This window comes from Salminus brasiliensis, chromosome 4 (assembly GCF_030463535.1).
Source record: "Salminus brasiliensis chromosome 4, fSalBra1.hap2, whole genome shotgun sequence".
NCBI lineage: Eukaryota > Metazoa > Chordata > Actinopteri > Characiformes > Bryconidae > Salminus > Salminus brasiliensis.
The window spans coordinates 31,700,886-31,719,715 of record NC_132881.1 but is presented as its reverse complement, the minus strand read 5'-3'; the positions used below and the strand labels follow the sequence as shown (position 1 = coordinate 31,719,715).

Genomic DNA, 18,830 nt, shown 5'->3' with positions numbered 1-18,830 from the left:
GAGTTCCCCCAATTTAATTTGTGCGTTGTGATACTTATATGCTCTGACGCTGTGCTGTAACCAATGTGCACCAAATTGGATTTGGGTATTATTGCTTTCTAAATTGCATGCCTACATCAGCGAAATTGCTCATCAGTGTTTACCGGCTGTATGTTTAATAACTTTGCCCCATAATTCCTTGCAGCTAGCCCTAATGCCTTGCACAAACAGTGCACAATTATGAACTTTTCTCTGGATCCCTCCGAGTTAAACTTCCGGCTCAGTGTCTCAGCCATGACACTTAAGAGTAGATACAGTATAATCGGATTTACAAGCTACAATTCTGAAAGATGCCTTGTGTTAGATTCCTGCTATTTCATTTCATACATTACATGGATATTAAAAATAGCCACTTGTATCATATCACAGTGCTGTTTTTTCCAATACTACAATAGTTTTTTTTTTGTGTTTTATTGTTTTCATGGGCTGCTGCATTAGATGCATTAGAGAAGCTCATGGTTGAAATAGTCTTATAAGCAGCCAATCTAATCCAGCACAGCCAGAGGCAACTAAAGACTGGAGAAAAGCCTGGCTCTCGTTCAATGCTGCTGTTAAGGTGAAGTGTATTAGTGTTACCTGTGTCCTCTGCAGACGCAGATACAGCATGCCCCAGAGACTTGGAACGCTCCTCATGTCCAGGTAATTGTACCTTTGTATATTCAGTCTTCCATATCTACAAGAGAGTCACACAGCTAATGAAGAAAAAAAAAATCAAACGCAATAGCAGCTATATTCATAAATCAAATCTGTGGGCCATTGATGTAGCACAGGTCCGTGCTCCAATTTGATGCCTAATTTAGAAACCATTCTGATTTAATAACTGCTCTTAGCCCATCTAAAGTGAGCATATGTTACTATCACAGCCTCCTTGGGACTCCAAATCGCAGCCTATGAGGCCTTTTTCAATACCACACGCATCATATTTAAATATTTTGCCATGGTATTACCTGACTATTAAACAGAAGAGGACAAAAAACATACAGGAAAGATTTATTACTTTCTCACTGGAGTTACTAGTTTGAGAACTATTCTCATTTAAAAACTCACGATTGGGCCTAATCATCTATAATGCCTAAAGCAGAAAAGTCCACAGTTCATATTCCAGGGTACACACCCTGACAATGCCGTCTGCACAGCCAGTGATGATGACGTTGTGTGAGTCCCACTCGCACTTCTGCGTAAAGCAACAGCACTGGATGCTGCCCTCTGGCCCGTATGGAGTGTTAATAGAAGCCAAGAGCTGGCCCTTCATTGTCCACAGGTATAGATGTGTTCCTGAACATGATACAATCTCACCCTGAGAGAGAAAAAGAGAGAGAGAGTGTCACGGAACAAACCAAAAATTAGGGCTAAAAATTAGAGATGCATTGATTCATGACAATAATGACAACCAATCTTTAAATACATAAAATAATATAATGCATATAATGCATTTATTCAGTATTTTATTTATTTATTTTAAATTATTTAACTATTTATGCATAAATAGTATAATGAGTGTGCGAGTTTGTTTGGGATACAAAACTGCCCAAATGACAAAAAACACACCCTTTAAAAACCCTGTTATTTTGCCTAAGAATGAAACACATTCCCTTTTATGGTGATTTCAGTAAAAATTATGAGCTCTGTTTTCTTTGGCACAGCATAGCATTTTTGCACTGTAAAAAACACTTATAAATAATTACAATTACAAATACAAGTCTTACTGGACAGTGCTGCTGGCCTCTCAGTGCGGTGTGCAGTTTGCTAACTGAAAAGATTGGGTCAGCTGGGTTAGCTTTTAGCCTAGTACCCAACTAGCAGGTTAAGCACTCTCACACAGTGCTTTTGAGTTCATTTACTGATGTGAATTTAATCTCAGATAGTCCAGTTTGTTTTTGAGGAAGAAGCGTTAGAGAGAAGAGATGATCAGGTTGGTCGTCTAGTGATTTAGTCTAGCATGGATGACCGTTGCCCCCCCCCCCCACTGTAGCTTCTTCGCTCGCCAGGTTTGAGCTCCCCTTTCAAAAGGTACACTGGTACAGTTATGTATTCCCATAACTAGCAGAGTCTGGGATGATGCATAGACTTTTCTCCACCATCTGGATCAAAAATGGCCAAAGTGTCTGATGTGTTTACCAGTTGTGTGAGTAGTGCTAGCAAGACTTTTAATAGTGGGCAGGGTGAAATGAGTCAAAATGAGTCAAGCCTGTTAGAAAACAGTTTTTGAGCTTTTTAAATTGGCACAATTTTTCAGCTCTGATTTTTTCCTTCTTTTTTAATAAAGACACAACAGTGTTTGAGATTCATGATATGAATTAACCTGTCATTATTCAACTATGCAAAGGAAAATACAGTTTTGATTTTAACATTACACTGGGGTAGATACAGATACCACTGACCTATAATTGGACTTTTTTGGCATTTTAGAACAGATGAAATGCAGTGAATATGTAATAGGATACAACTTTAATGATGGATCAATCAAATTCATTGATTAAATTTACAATCATGAAACAGGTAATGCACACATGACAGTTACCGTATTTAGCAAATCCTTTTATTCAGAACAGTTTGGTACAGTTGGCAGGGGAATGTAGTGTTAAAAGTCTTGCCCAAAGATTGTGATTATTGTCTGAACACACAAAAAAAATCAAGCTACCAGTTTTACATAAGAGGGGCTGCTGGTTTGAGTGTATTAACAAGTCAGGGTTTCATGTTTTAACTATAGGCCATAAATTGTTATTAAGCTGACTAATAAATTATACTAATTTACACTTTTTTTGTCAATAAATAATACATTAAATACATTACACTTGTGTGCACCAAAAAGATGTGTCAGGCTTTGAACTAGTTTTCCTACCCTAAAAAGGCTGTATTGTAAATTGACACAAAAAAGAAAGCAAGAGAAAAGGGGCCATGATTCATGTAAGTGTCATATTTCAATACAATTTTGGGATTTCATTTCCCCTGTTCCAGACGTGAACCAGACAGAGCAGTGTGAAAGCTTTAACTTCACTTTTAGAGGGAAGGATGTGCCCACCCTTTCCTCACCAGGTTGGAAGGTTTTACCCCCAGTCTGTCTGTGTGACCTGTTGAAGCACAAGCAGCACCAGTCTAATCACTCAGCACAGCACAGAGCCGCCCAACATGAGCATGAGGCTCACCCAAGTGCTCTGTAACTAAATGACTAAGAAGGCAAGAGGCTAGCAGTTGATGATATACCAGTACAAAGGATGATGTAGACATAGAGAGGATGAGATTAAATGAGAGAACGCAGGTGTGTGTTGTGAAGGAAGGAATTGCGTAAAGTGTGTAAACTCACAGTCAGATCATTGATCGCCAGGGCAGACACACTGGAGGAGTGTGTTGGTAGCTGAGTGATATAACTGAGTTCTTCAAGGTCCCACAGAATGCACGTCTGGTCATGAGAGCCACTAATTATCACACTGTGGGCCTCCGATACTACCACACATGTTACTGTGTCTGTGTGTCCGTACAATGCCTGTAAGCAAGACACATGCCATCAAAATCATCTTACTAAACTAAGCATTCTTAACCTCTGCTAATGTTGCTAAAAGTGGAAGGCGTTTAAAAATGTCTGTTTTTAATTATCATCATTTCATTATCTGAAGAATTTACACTGACTTACACTGTGTGAAAAAGTAACTGTCAAGTTAGTTACTCATTCAGCAAATCATCCGAGTTTGGAATTGATGAAATCAATGAAACCAGACACTTAATCACCTGAATAAAACCTTTCCAGCAGAGTGAAGCAGGCTAAAACGCATCTACTAGCAGCACACTAAACCATTATCAAAAGAAATTCCAGAACAGATTCTAAAAAGAAAGTTATTGAAATGTATCAGTTGGTAAAGGGTTACAAAGAAATTTGTGAAGCTCTGGCACTCCAGTGAGAGTGTGAGAGACATCATCTCCAAATTTAGATAATCTGGAAAATCTGGAATCTCCAAAAATCCTCCAAGAATGTAATGGTGACTCCCCCAGGAAATCACAAAAGGGACTGACATCTAGGAAAACATCTTAGGAAAACATCTAAGAAACTGCAGGCTTCACTTGCCTCAGATAAGATCAGCACTTACAATTCCACCATTAGCTATACATGGGAGAGCTGCAAAGTGAAAACCACTGCTAACCAAGAAAATCATGAAGTCGCATTTCTTATTTTCCTAAAACAATTTTGCATAATGTTTTGTGGACTGATGAGTTGAAAGAAGGACTTTTTGGATGGCAGGGGTCCCATTACATCTGGTGTAGGACTGTGGTTCCAGTGGTTGCCACCAAAGGTGGCACAACCAGTTATTAAAGTAAGGCAGGGAAATTATGTGTGAAAAGGGATGTTGCAAAACATTTTCCTTCAATAAAAGAAATAATCATTTAAAAACTATTTTGTCCCTGGTGTTACATTTTATATGAAACCATTTAGTCTGATAAATATGAAAAAGAGAGAAAATCAGAAAGGGCAGAAAATATGTTTTCATGGCACAATATGGTAACCTCGGAACCTTGCATAACTGTGTCTGACCTGTTTGAGCTTCATGTGCTTGAGCTTGTCCTTGCTTATGGAGACTTCCCACACACACACCACTGTGCTGCTCCCAGCTGTAATGAGTGTATTGCTGTTGGGACAGGCAGCACACACAGTCTCGCCCCAGTCCGACAGACCTTCCCACACTGCAAAGCCCTGATACACACAAGACAAGCCATGATTTAACAGGTACTTTCAGAAAGTCAGTAGAGAATAAATGAATCAATGAATGGATCAATTAAACATATAAACACCTTCTCTGTTGTGTAATTCCCAAAGGAGCATGTGTTGTCATAATAACCCCAACAGAAGTATGTATTCCAGAGAGGAGGCATCAGCAACTTGTTCTTCTCCATGACCAACACGTCTTTCTCTCCACAAACAATCTGACCAACGGACCCGTGCATCAGTTCTGGGTGGATCCACGGAGACACAGCATTATTTTCATAGCAGCTCAGCATTACAGTAAATGGCAGATTATGTAATCAAAGCATCTCCTGGCATCTATTCTCCTGTCTCTACTCACTCCATCACATTTCGTGAGCCAAATAAAATGTCAGCGGCATTTGCAATGTTTTGAAAAAGTATATACCGTAAGTGTATAACATGTAACTGGTCCAATATTGTAATAGGAAATCGCTACAGCGAAATACCTTCCTGATCACATGACAAAGTAAAATGTGTGATGAAAGAAAGAGAGGGGGGGAAAGAGAGTTATGGAGTTAGAGAGAGGGAGAGAGAATTTTCATCTCATTTTCCAAAGAGACCCTTTTGGGATATTGAGATTATTAAATAAGCCTCAGTGGCAGCATCATCAAGATGCGCCTAACAAATAGAATGAGCTGCTGCCCCTCTGCCTGGGAAAATTAGCCCATGAACAGTCTAGCCAGCATCTTCACTGCAGCTCCTATTGTTCCCAGCGGACATGGCCCCATCTTGTAAAAAATAATTGAGGATGGGATAAAATAATAAGGTGGCTAAGAATGATTAAATGAGGGTATTTTTCAACCGCACTTCTGCATAATCTCAAGTCTCAGCCTGTGTGAGTGGCTCTGTACCTTTTAAAGGCTGGGCCGAAGGCTTCAGTTTGTCCAGTCTAAAGAAGAACGGAGTGACGTGATTGGCTCCGGATGCTTCTTTGCCTGCAGAGCTCTTGTGTGCAGCACGGCTGGGGTGAGGCTTTGTGAAGAGCTGCCAAACAAACAAACATTTATTATCTTAATGACTGTTGTGTTTATCTAAATGACCCAGCAACTGAAAGTCTGACTGGCTGATTATTGCTGTTAACTGCAATGCTTCCAACCTTGTTTTCTCAAACACTGGCTTAAACATAATAATACAACATAATCAAATATAACCCAATACGTCATATTCTTAAAGAATTCTTAAAACTACACAGAACATTGTAGTTTTATAAACACTTATAAACACTGTGTAAACACTGTGAAGAATTTTCAGTATTTTACTCCATGACTTCTGTACTACTTGATACATTTTGTATGACATGTAGTAAGCTACAGGGGCCAGCTTTACAAAAGGGTCCTGAGAAATTAATGAAAATTCTAAGAATTCTTTGTACGCTTAAAAAGCATTTCAGAATATTTACTTACCTCACAATAACCTTACATGTTTTACAACTGTAAGAATTTAGTAAGTAAGTCTCCAAAATGAACAATTTAAGTAGCTAAATTAAAAAGTTAAATTACTAGAATGAATGTCTTGGATTGTCTACATAAGGCATCAATAAATATTCACCAATATCATGCAATAATTGTCATATTTTTCAGGGTTCCCTCCAAACAACTTACTTGATTCCAGTTCTCAATTTTGTTTTTCCACCATTTAGCAGGGATTTTATTGAATAATGCAACATTTTGTCGTTTTTAAGCTGTAAAATGCAGCATAAAATGCTGTTATAAATGGTCTACATACACAGATCAGCCATAACATTAGTACCACTAACATGAGAAGTGAAAACATCTTCATCTACAGTGGTATCTGCCCAGCAGGATATACAAGGCAGCAAGTGAACAGTCAGTTCTTGAAGGTGGTGTGTTAAAAGCAGCACAAATGGGCAAGCATAAAAATCTGAGCCACTTTAACGAGGGTCAAATTGTGATGGCTAGATGACTGGGTCAAAGCATCTCCAAAACATCAAACAGGTCTTGTGAAGTGTTCCCAGTCTGGAGTGGACAGTACCTACTAAAAGTGATTCAAGAAAGGAACCACTGGTGAACTGGAGACAGGGTCATGGGCCCCTAAGGCTCATTAATGTAATTAATGAAGGCCCGACCTCAGAACTTACAGGACACATTCAGGGTCTTGTGAGGTCCATGCCTCAACTGCTCACATCTGCTGTGGCGGCACGAAGGGGACCTACTCAATATTAGGCAATATTAGGTATTAATGTTATGGCTGATTGGTGTAAGAAGCCACAAATAATGTCTTATAAAACTTTTTAAGATAATATTTAAGCGTTTCTTTTATGTTAATTTGTGAAATTTCTTCATTCTTGTGAATATGACCCCTGATTTTGATACTATTTTGATTCTAACTCTTAGCTGAATTAGACTGGTGAGGAGAACAATACATAATGTCAGACCAACTGGTTGCGTGTGTGTGCATGCATGTAATGTAAAAATGGTTCTGTGTTAAAAGTAGGGGTTTTGTTACTGAGCACCTGTTTGGGGATTTGGCCAAAGTTGCTGACATAGCCAAGGATGGTGCTTTTCTTCAGTGGGTTCTTCATGCTCTCAGCATCATGCTTGTCAGTGTAGAAGTAAGGGTGAAAGGTGTTGAGGGCCTCCACTGCGGATGGACCCTGCTGTTTGTAGCCAAAGATCAGATCAATCCAAAGATGCAGGTTCGCACTCACATAATCACTCTCCAGAGCCTGAGGACAAATCACACAAAACCAGACTTTTTGACTGCATTTAAAAGCATGTAAAAATCACAGATCAGCAATCCAAACGTATGCTGTAATGACAAATAATACAGATTTCAACACTTATCTTACAGCTTGCAGGATTACAAAGGAAAGAAATTACAAATCTTTCTCCAATTTTATTGCACCCGAAATTGGGATTACCATCAAAATATGTGATCTTCCAGATCATAAGAAAATATATAAATATAGAAAGGCTTTGTTCATATCTGTGTTCTTGCCTGTTGAAAGAAACTTTGCTGACGAGAGCACAAGGGCTTAAACAGTCCTAATAATCTTAATATGGACTGGGGAGGGGGTGCGGTGGGACAAGCCAAGCAATAGTAACAACTATAACAACAGTAGTGGAGGGACCCTATATTGTCTTTAGTTCATTTGCATATGAAGGAGAATAAGCGGACAAAATAGCTAATTTTGTGTGAACTGGAAACGATACAAATATTGCTCAGTAGATTGGGAACTGATAAAGCTTGGCCCTTATATGCCTGCAGGCGTAGCATGGTGAGAAAGAAAGCATTCATTCCAATAAGCAGCAAGCTACAGTAATGGAGTTATGAGAGAGTGCAGATATTGTGCTTGTGCTGAATTGGCCCTGTTATCATGTAATGACAATGGCGTTAAGTAGAGTAATGGGGCTTTCTTGATGAACTCAACAAGTGCCTATTATCTCCAAAACAGCACAAACCAGAGCTGAGCCAGAAGCATTTAACTCTTTGCAAAGGCATCTAGCAGCATACAAACGTCAAAAGGTGTTTATATAGAACACAAATGACATGGAGAATTTATTTTCACTGCACACTGCAGTGTGTACAGTACTATAGGTGGTGACAGGCTCTAAGAGTGGGATGAGCAGAATGGGCAGATGGTACAGAGGGGAATTTGACAGGCATTTGACTGAGACTGGTTACTGACTTCTCTGTGCATCCGGATGAACTCCTGTGGGTCTCCTTTGGCCCACGGTGGCAAAACCACATCACCCAGAGAGGTTCCATCTTGCATACAGCCTGCAATAACAAGCAAATAAAACTTATACAGGATCAATAAAACAAGATTTTTTTAGCTTAAAATATAAGCACCACTAAATACATATGCATCACTTCATCTGATCATACAGATAATTCCCACTAGACATTTCATTCTTTGCCTTTTTAAATGTTCATTTTTACTAATTGTCACTATTTCAGTTATCTAAAAGCCACAGCTGAAGTCTCACCAAATTCAAAGTTATTGGAGTTGACAAGGAAGTCTGGCAGGTAGTAAAATTCTGGAATTAGCTCCCTCACGTCACTCATGTTGTCTCTAGAAGCCGATTCCCACTCTTTTTGCATGCTGTAGAACATTCTCTCAGGAACGTCAAATGATCCACCCTGCATATTCCCAAAACAACAACAAAAGTCATTTACAGGCAATGGCATCACTGCAAGAAAAACCAACTCAGCTTAACCAAGCCAGTCAATTTAAACCACAATCAAGGGCATCATGTTGGAAGACAAAACATGACTGCATCTGATAGACACAGCACTATGGTATATTGTTATTTACTTTCTATAACCTAGTTAAGGTTGCAGCTTCAAAGCAAGGTGCCCAGAGAAATGCCGTGCAGAATCAATTCATCAGAATTGACTGAGGCTTCTTCCATGGGTTTAATTCCTGATGGAAATCTCTGAAAAACGTATGTAATTTGCCATAAAAAGATTACCCTCATTGAATGAAAGCAATAAATACTGTACATAGCAAATGCAGTTAGTGCCCCAAATCTTGTTATGAATATTACTGTACAGAAGAAAGCTGTTCATGTGCGGAAAATATCATTGTAAAGCGTCATCCTAATATTTGTATTGTGTTATACTGAATATTAAATATGCATGACATTTTTATTTTAATCAATTGGTTCCTACTCTATAAATAAGACATTTTTAAAGAACAAAATGTGGTTTTGAACACCACTGATGCGGGAGAATTTATTTGCATATATATTAAAATTCGCACTTTAATTCACTTTTGCCAAAACAAAACAGTTCTTGCAAATCCCAACAAGGCAAAAAAAAAATAATGGAGCTCTTTTCATTTACTAAGCTCATTTGCAAAATTGCATTTTGCAGTAGACATACTGACATACCAGAGAATCTACAGCCAAGCTCCAGATTTTTGCTTCATTTAAGAATAAATGCCCTGAGCGATGTATTATTTGAAAAAATAAGATGTCAAGAGATCCCAAAAAGACCTGTCAAGGTCCGGTCAAGGACAGGTAAAGGTGAAAGTAAATACTGAAAAACACTTTCAGAATGTGTGCAGTTTTACCTGAAGAGAGAGAAAGGTCTGGGAGAAAGGCTCCATCCTCACCAGGTAGGATGCCACTATGATGGCTGAGGAATAGTGTGTACAGTAATGACACTGTGCAGACAGATCACCTGTAACAGTGATAACCAGCTTCTTACAGCCTGAACAGCTTGAATTGCCACATGAGTGATAATTACTTTTAGCAGCGTATAATGCACTAAACTATGAAAATGAGGTATGATGAAGATCATTGATGAACAGCAATAGAAATGTATGAAGTCGTACCATCGTTATTATCTACTTCATGATATCGCTCGATGAACTTCTCCCTCCTTTTCTCAGTCTGTGCACCCATTGGCTTAGACAAATCCCTGAATGTTGTAGGGGATGACAAATCCAGTGTCTAACAAATGAAGAGAGGAACATAACATAACTTAAGGTTCCCTCATCTGAACTAGTCAATCAGAATAATCTCTTCCCAATGAAAAAGACAGAAACAGTTATAGCATAGTACCTCGGGATAAAATTACATACAAGTTAAATAAATAATAATAATAATAAAAAAAAATATTTTACAGAAAACACACTTTTACATTTTAATGTTCACATTTTATGTGACATGTACAAAAGGTATGACATATGTTTTATTGTTTTTTCAATATGTTAAATTCGACATATAAACATTCTTTAAAATTCATAGAAAAATGTCACATTTGAGTTTGTTTTCATGGATTTAATTAATAAATGGTGGTCAAACTTTTGCATCAGACTGTATAAATATATAATAATAATCATATATAAAAAATACTTACACACACACACACAGGTTATGGTCTGATCAAAAAACATCTAGCACCATGGTGCACTTTAAAACCATGCTTCAAAAATTTGCTTTTGAGCAGGCCTCGAAAATAAGATTTTATCAGACAGATAGATATAGATACATACATAAAAGATGAAAATGTTACCTCTGACTCATAATCTGCAAGAACCCAGGGGAACACTGGATATTGCATCAAATCATTGTATGTCCGTCCAGCAAGTGTGTTCAAATGCATGAGGTATTCAAAGTTGCTAATTTCTCCCCTCTGATAAAAAAAAGATAAGGACAGTCAATGAATCATAGCAGTGCAAAGAAGAAGACAGCAATCATGAATCCCAGAAATGTTAACATGCAATTCAGAGAGCCAGTGTAAAACAGCACTGAAAAACTGCATTTAAACATTACCTGCCATTTTGTAAGCACTGACTTCTCAAATGCTGCTGTCCTTCTGTACCAGAGTAAAAACAATCAAATTACTACATAACTAAAATACATTTTTACTTATTATTATTACAGCATTTGGAATTTTGCTACATTGTATGACATCATAAGAGGTTGATGCTTGGAAACAGGTCTCGGAACAGCAAGACGCTGAAAGTGCACTTTTAAATAGAGAGATTGTGTCTGTGAGCACAGAGAGACGAGATGGGTGCGCTCTGTGAAAGGTGAGCATTCACATACAGTATTCAATAGAATTCTACCCTGAAGCAGCAAATAGTGCCATCTATAGGTTCCTGAACATAACCGCCAACTGGTTAAAAGATTATGTAGAAATGTACTGATTTGAATGCTTTGTTTAGAATGTCTGTTTAAGTTAGATGGACTAATCATTTTTAAAAAGATGTGGTGCTGGTGTGAAGAGGACGTAATAACATTTGACTTACGCATATAAATCATATTTTAAAATAGGAACTTCAGCACATGCAGCATAAGAATTGAGGATTTGTACATGTGTATGCAGGAAAAACATACTAGAAGAATAATAATAGTTACATAGGTTGGATTATGCAGCGTGAATAATCTATACAGCAAATGTAGGTTTTACAGTGCTGGATAACGGAAGAAACAGTCTATTGAAAATCACTATTACTAGTCCGTTCTAATGCTATGTCCAGATTTTGGCTGAAGGGTATTTCAGAAGCATTGAAAAACGAATGGCCACAGTTCCTTTCCTTTTGTTTTGGGGAGGGAGGGGAGGTCCAGTCACAGGACAATAAACGCTCAGCACCTCGGGCATGTGTTGCTTGGCAACAAAGTTAAAACAGGACAAAAGTTTATTTTTGCCTTTCTCGACACATCTGAGTGAAGAGGCAGTTTCAGTTTGTGTGAAGTTTGTCTGCTCACTAATTCAAGCTGGTTTAAAGTCTAGGAGTCTAAGTATTTCTCCTCCGAAACAGGAACTAAGGAATTCTCAACAAGAATGTCTGGCTGACTTTGACACACACAAGGATTACTGAACACACAACACAAGTGACCATTTACAGTCAACTACTATTTATGACGCTGGTAAGTATAACTGAAAATATGACAAATAATGATATGTACTTCTGAAAAGCAACTAACTGGTCTTATAATAAAATTGTAATAAAAATAAGATAATAAAGGTTTATGATTAATTTGAGCAAATGAGCTAAATGTAATTATATGACTTTATTATTAAAACAAGTACAGCATTGTTCAAAGCAACTCTCAAGTTAGTTTACCTTAAATGTAACTTATTATTGTCCGTCCTTCACAAAGTATGTATACAAATGGATACAAACCAGTATTCAATTTGTGTGAATGTTCAAATCTTTGAGAAACTGCACATGAGGATGAAGCATCCCGTTGGTCAGCTCTGCATAATTGCACATGTTTGGACGCAAAGTATTCACACACAAAAGTCTAATGGAAACAAGCTAAACCATATTAGCCTTGTGTCTATATGCACTTGAATATGATTAATGAGTCGCCAAAGGGCCCGAAGGGCTTACAATGCAGCCACTCTTCTTTTTTAATAGGGAGGTGTGAGGTGTGCAGGTTTTAAATCACTTCCACGAGTGTCATTTATCAAAGCACTGATTTGACTCCATCCGCACAATCGCACAGCCTGTGAAAGTGCTCTGGATCAATCAGCTGTAACGCAAGCAGCTCCCACCCTCACCAGCAACAGTCATTTGTTTTTCCCAGAATTTACATTCATTGCTCTTGTCCTCATTGTTATCTGGTATTAGCCTCAATTAGAGTGCAGTATGATCTTAAGAGATCCCTTTAGGGAGAGATGGGTGAGTGAGCTGGAGTGTAAACATTACACCCGGCTCATTCCCCAAAAGACCTTACATTTTACCCATAAAACGCCTCAGGGCCTACATGATAGCACCACTCCTATGTAAATAACTGAATTGTTTGGTCATTAAGTTGTGCATGTTTAGTTAAAGATAGCAGATCCTGAGATAATAATTACACAGATCAAGTTAACACTTAATCAGGTTGACACCAGTGTGAAAAAGGTTTAACCATTAATCTGTGATCACGCAGCACAATGGCTAAGGGGAAGAAGGGTGGACCAAAGGGCAAAAAGATCACCCTCAAAATGGCCAAGAATGCCCTCAAGATAACTCCCGAAGGGAAAAGGCGGCTGGACCTGAGCAACATGGGCATCGACAATGTTCCCAAATGCCTCTTGAAACTAACCGAGGTGGAGGAGCTGGACCTGAGCCGCAATCAGCTGAAAAAAATACCAGACTTCATTGGTCAACTGACTAACGTTCGCTGGCTGGACCTCCACAGCAACTACATCGAGCAGTTGCCGAAAAACATTGGACAGCTGGACGCCCTGCGTCACCTCAACCTATGCAACAACAGCATTAACGGTTTACCAGCTGACATAGGCAACATGAGGAGCCTGCAGACGCTCAACCTGGGCATGAACCGACTGACCACCCTGCCCCCGAGCATGGCTGCTCTGAGCAACCTCAAAGAGCTGGGTCTGTTCGATAACCAGCTGACTGCGATTCCCGAATGTATCCGAGTGCTGCCCAACCTGAAGAAAATCAACACCAAACGCAACCCCGTAGCCTACGCTCAGGGAGACGCAAAAGTTGTCAAGGCTAGCGAGGGTCTGTGTTTGGTGAGGGAGGAGGATCTGTGCAAGCTCTGCCTGGAGAAGTGTAAGGAGGAGAGACAGAGATTGAAACGTAAAAGGCTTTCGAATCAGTCTCAGAAGAGGAATGCTTTCTCAGGCCTGATCACGCCAAACTCAGTGGCACAGAGCAACCAGGAGCAGTGGCGATAAAACCACTGCTTAGTACATGCATCTAAAAAGGGACATACCAACCTTTTGAGAATATTTTCAAATACACTGTATATTAAGATAATTCAGTGCTGTGAAGTTGCAATCAATTATTTTTCATGTAAAATAAATACATAATAAATAAAGAAATACTAAAAACACAAACACAACAAAAACAGCATGAGTAACAGCAATACACTTTAAGTTTATGATTACATTTGCCAGAGTTATTTCGCTTGAGTTTAAACCTAAATAAGTATAATTACTGATCATTGCCTGGCGAAGTAAAAATTCTAGATGAAGTAATTGGTGTGTCTCAGCCTACTGGTCAGGATACTGAGAGCACTTCTGTCACTCATTTATAAGATGTATACAATGCCATTCCTATAAGCCTTTGTAATCTGTCTCCTCACAGTCTGTGTCTAGTAGTCAGTGTGCAGTAACTGTTGTGTAGTCTCTAAAAGGAGAAATGGAGCTTTGAAACCACAAAAGCCCAGGGACACTTACCTGACATTATGCACAGCCTCCGTCACCCCTCTTCCCTTTAATGAAGGCACTACAGAGCACAACCTAGGGAGAGGGAAAAAAAGAAAGATCAATCTGGCTTTGCCCTGTCTAACCTCACACACTCATCGACCAGCACACACATTCCCTGTTTTTACCTCTTAAAAGCCCCAACATGGTCTTTGTTCACAAACACTAGGAACACGGAAGAGCCATTCCTCATGAAGATCTCAATAGCATTCTCCTGCATGAAAAACAGAAAAAGTTCAGTTCTAATCTTTAAAAAAAAATCAGATTTTTACAGCATATGCACACCATAAAATAATTTAAGATATTGGGATATCCTGTATGCACGGCTTGTTTAAGGTGTATTCACAAATTTCTAGTATGTTTAGGTCATGTGACTGTGGGACCACTGCAAATACAAAACAGTTGTATTTTGTGTCAGGTAGTAAATTTTCCTGTTGTAAAAGATTGATTTCAGCTACAGATGGTTTGAAATTTGCATCCAGGATTTGCTAGTATTTTGTGGACTCCATTCTTCCCTCCACCCATGCAATATTGCCAATGCCACTGGCAACAACACAACCCCAAGCATGATGGATCTACTTCCATGCTTCACATTAGGAAAGGTGTTTTTTCATTACTGTTTGTTCTTTTTCAGTCTGATTGTGACTAAACAGATTTTGACTAATGCTGTCAAGCAATAAAAAATATATATATCTAATTAATTACATGCTCTGTGCCTGTTCCAGAGCGGCTTGACAAGGTTGGCTACTAGCTCTAACATCAGGCACTGTGCTGACTTGGACCTCTGGGTTCGTACATAAATGCTTTGCGTTGAGATGATATCTCAGGCTTGTACTCCGTATGAAACTTCCTTGTTGCAGAACCTGCAGAGCACAGTGCTTCTATTCAGAGTTCTGTCTGGGTAAATGCACCATTAATGGGACAAGTATTGCAGTCTCATTAACCTCCATCATGTGATAGTAAACAAAACTGTTCTCATTAATAGAAATTAATGCTTTAATTTGACTCTCATTTTGACATAATCAGTACACAGTAATAGTTTCCAAAAATCTTTTTGTGATGAAGTTAGGTTTTCTATTCATGACTCTTCCATGAAGATTACACTCGTCTTCCCAGCATATAAGCCGTTCTCTCTTTCATAGTCTTTTAGATCTCATCTTGACCTTCACAGTTCCCCACAACTGCCATTTCTTAATGACATCCTGCCCTGCAGAATCCGCAACCTGAAAACCCTTGGCTATCATCTTAGTTTTCCCCTTCTTTGTGTTATTTGGTCTTTAGACAGTTGTTTAGAGGAGCCTATGTTTGATGAGTGTTAGGTTTGAAGTCAGAGAATGTTCCTAATAACAATTTGTAACTTGCCACAGGCCTGATTTGTTAGGGGATCCACAACGGGTGCCGAAAGTTTCTTATAATTGTGTATACTACTTCTTAATTAAAAAAAAATACAAAATGTCTCATTTGGCTGAGGGTGCCCAAACTTCATACCTGCATAAGACTGTAGCTTAAAGTTAACAGATACAGACTAGTCGATTTTAAACAAAGAAAAATATTGGATCAGCCACAGTTGATATCCAGGTTTATTATAAGTGTTGGTTTAAGAAAAAATGGTGATGGGCTATACTAGAGAGATATACAAAATGGAAGTCTGACCATAGCATACAGCCTTACCTCAAGAAGGAAACGCATGAAATGAGCATCCTTAATGTCCATGTATGGCCAGCGCCTGCAGACCGGGCTAACTGAGCTCTGTTCCTTCTTCAGCATTCCAGAAATGTATGAGTCTCTTACACTGGAACACACAAGTCACACTACTGTACTGAGAAAATACAGAGGCAACTGCTTTCATGAACATCCTCCAGTATGGCAAATAAAACAAATGGGATCCTATCAGATGTTACAATATACTATTTAGGCATTATTTCAAACAGCTACTTAACATTTTGGTTACTGAATTCACAGCACTTTATCTAAAATATAACAAATGAGCCTATTTTTCATTTTTATTGATTGGTATTTATTACCATGGATTGTAATTAAAATTAGACAAATGCATGAATTAAGACTGAATGATATGCGCAAACACTGCAGTCAGAGTCAGAAGACTTGATAGGGAATACAAACACTGATATGGGCCTAGTTAATGTGGGGGTTTATTATTGTTTTTTTTATAGAATATAGGAAATAACTAAGTCCTTTACCTGGTTGGGTGGTGGGTCCCACAGCACACATCACCACTGGAGGTGAGTGTGAAGCCTTCACAGACATACAGATGTGTCTTTCCAAACAATAGCACCCCCTCTGTCAGCATATGGCCACTGACTACAGCCACACACTGCTTGACTTTGACCTGGGGCAGAGAACATAAATATATGTGCATGTTTTTGTCATGGCCCTCACAATTTAAGAACTAGTTTGGATCTGGGAAAGGCATGAGTACAACGAATGAATGAATAATGTTAATGTGAATACCTCTATGTTGAGCTAGCTGTTTAACTGATGGGTACATAGCCTGCAGCATGTGTTTCTAACCCCTTGTTCTTGAGCTGGAATGTCAAAGAGGTGCAGCCCTCTCCCTGATTGATCACTGTTACCACTTCATTATCTAAACAACATGGTGGTGAAACAAAGCAACAGAACCAAGAGCACGGATGACTGGCCTGTTTGGGAAAGAGGCCGGAGCACCGCAGGCAGTGTCCTTACAAAACCCTGCAATTATGCACGGCTAATTTTATTGTCTCCCTTCATTTCACACCATGCGCCTGCACCTGGCCCCGGCCCCGGCTCCACAGCTCCGGGCCCTTGGGACCCGCGTCTCCAAAACATATGGGGCCCTGCTGCACTGGCAGCCGCTCCACAATTAATACAAATCAAATCAGAGTCTCCTCTCCATGCCAGCACCCCCTCAGCACTGTGGAGAGGGCCCCACTGTTTATTACTAGAATTAATCAATGACATACACACAATAGCAAAACACTAATTGATTAAGGCCTTGTTTCAATGTGTGGTACACCTGGTGGGCCCTCAGTCTCAGGTCTGAAGTGATTCACTTTTCAGACACATTCTGAGGTTTGATTCTGGAAAGTCATGGTGACTCAGCAAGTCATTTTTATTCATTCATGTCCAACAGCTACATTTAGAATGAACAGATTTTTCTCTGGATTGTTTAAAATTATGAAATTTTGTATAATTATGTGAATCTTCTCTTGAACATCCAAGAGCATTAATTTAAAGGTTTTTGATTATGTGTAATGTTAATACCCGTGTTCACAAATGTGTTTTCTTATTTTCTTAAAAGAAAAATCTGTAGTCACATGATCATCTCTATCGATCTCTAAACACATCTCTACAGAAACATCAGAAGACATCACTCCTTTTCCATATTTAACCATGTGTGAGTTATGCACACAAATACACACATACACACAAAGGATAAACATCAACATTTCTAAACAGTGATATGGAGTTGTTAACTGTGCGTGTGGATTAATAAGCATGGAGAGAACCATTCATTTGACAAATGGCACAGCGGGACTCACCACCTTCAAAATGAATACACGACAGCTGACATCACCCCCTACTGCTCCTTATTAATACCTCTGTCAACAGCTCACTACCCAGTTTACTGTGAATAAGCCTGTCAGATCTCACACCAGGTCTTTCCCCAGCCATAATGATACTACACCAACATACTGCGGTAGATGGCTAGACAATGGAGCTCTATGCGTTACTAATCATGGAATTCAATGTAACTAAAGTCAAACTGAGGTCACCCTTGACCCCTGTTGGCTGCCCTCACCTCCTCATTGGGAGCCAACTGCTGCAGGATAAGCTGAGTCTCCGCACACTGCTCAGAGTGCACATCCTCTGCAGGGGTTGAAGCCTCGGTCAGCGTAGGGAAAAAAGTCAGTCGCTCACAGTCTGATCCAGGCTCCTCTTCAGCCTCCCTGCCTGGCTCACTCAGGATCCTGAGCTCTAACACATTCATACATTTGTTTTAATACTTTGTGAGGGTGTGGGTGCAAATGTGCCATATTATGGTATGTTGTTGTCAGGCTATAACCTTTCCAAACAGAAAACGATGTAGACAAAACATTTACACCCTGAAAATGCATAAAAACAAGCATCTTGTAAATCTAGCAGTTGTTCTTTACACTGTGTGAACATTTCAAAATGAATAGACCAAGAAAATGGTCCAAAATTACCTGGAATAAGTTGCCATTTTGGAGATCTGAATTTATTGTGTGACAGTGATGATACACATACAGAAACTAGAGATAACCTGTGTGTTTTGTTCTTAAAAGTACTTGTTCTACCTGAATCTGCACTGGAGAGTTCTGCTACGCCTTTACTTTCCTCGACAGGGCTGCTTTTCATATGTAGTCCTGACATCAGGGACGGTAACTATAAC

At 39.2% G+C, this 18,830-nt stretch overlaps 2 protein-coding genes across 5 annotated transcripts in view; one reads left to right on the top strand and one right to left on the bottom strand.

Annotated features, from left to right (window-relative positions):
- The window catches only part of wdfy4 (WDFY family member 4), a 55,810-nt gene that overhangs the window by 1,975 nt on the left and 35,005 nt on the right, over window positions 1-18,830 (bottom strand). For 3 of the 4 annotated variants that reach the window (XM_072678005.1, XM_072678006.1, XM_072678007.1), the window contains exons 43-61: window positions 18,736-18,823; window positions 18,219-18,394; window positions 16,621-16,769; window positions 16,091-16,211; window positions 14,548-14,633; window positions 14,393-14,455; window positions 11,020-11,062; window positions 10,760-10,879; window positions 10,077-10,194; window positions 9,813-9,922; window positions 8,725-8,878; window positions 8,424-8,515; window positions 7,248-7,460; window positions 5,626-5,758; window positions 4,822-4,979; window positions 4,565-4,723; window positions 3,344-3,523; window positions 1,154-1,336; window positions 616-712 (exon numbers count right to left, since the gene is read on the bottom strand). In XM_072678005.1, the coding sequence (XP_072534106.1) occupies window positions 616-712; window positions 1,154-1,336; window positions 3,344-3,523; window positions 4,565-4,723; window positions 4,822-4,979; window positions 5,626-5,758; window positions 7,248-7,460; window positions 8,424-8,515; window positions 8,725-8,878; window positions 9,813-9,922; window positions 10,077-10,194; window positions 10,760-10,879; window positions 11,020-11,062; window positions 14,393-14,455; window positions 14,548-14,633; window positions 16,091-16,211; window positions 16,621-16,769; window positions 18,219-18,394; window positions 18,736-18,823 (2,443 nt within the window). Of the gene's footprint in view, window positions 1-615; window positions 713-1,153; window positions 1,337-2,563; window positions 3,111-3,343; window positions 3,524-4,564; window positions 4,724-4,821; window positions 4,980-5,625; window positions 5,759-7,247; window positions 7,461-8,423; window positions 8,516-8,724; window positions 8,879-9,812; window positions 9,923-10,076; window positions 10,195-10,759; window positions 10,880-11,019; window positions 11,063-14,392; window positions 14,456-14,547; window positions 14,634-16,090; window positions 16,212-16,620; window positions 16,770-18,218; window positions 18,395-18,735; window positions 18,824-18,830 lie in introns of those variants that run through there. The other variant, XM_072678008.1, reaches the window with a different exon arrangement.
- On the top strand, window positions 11,893-13,995 carry lrrc18a (leucine rich repeat containing 18a). Its single transcript, XM_072678016.1, has 2 exons — window positions 11,893-12,120; window positions 13,132-13,995. The coding sequence occupies exon 2, from the start codon at window positions 13,136-13,138 to the stop codon at window positions 13,886-13,888; it is 753 nt and encodes a 250-aa protein (XP_072534117.1). The 5' UTR covers window positions 11,893-12,120; window positions 13,132-13,135; the 3' UTR covers window positions 13,889-13,995.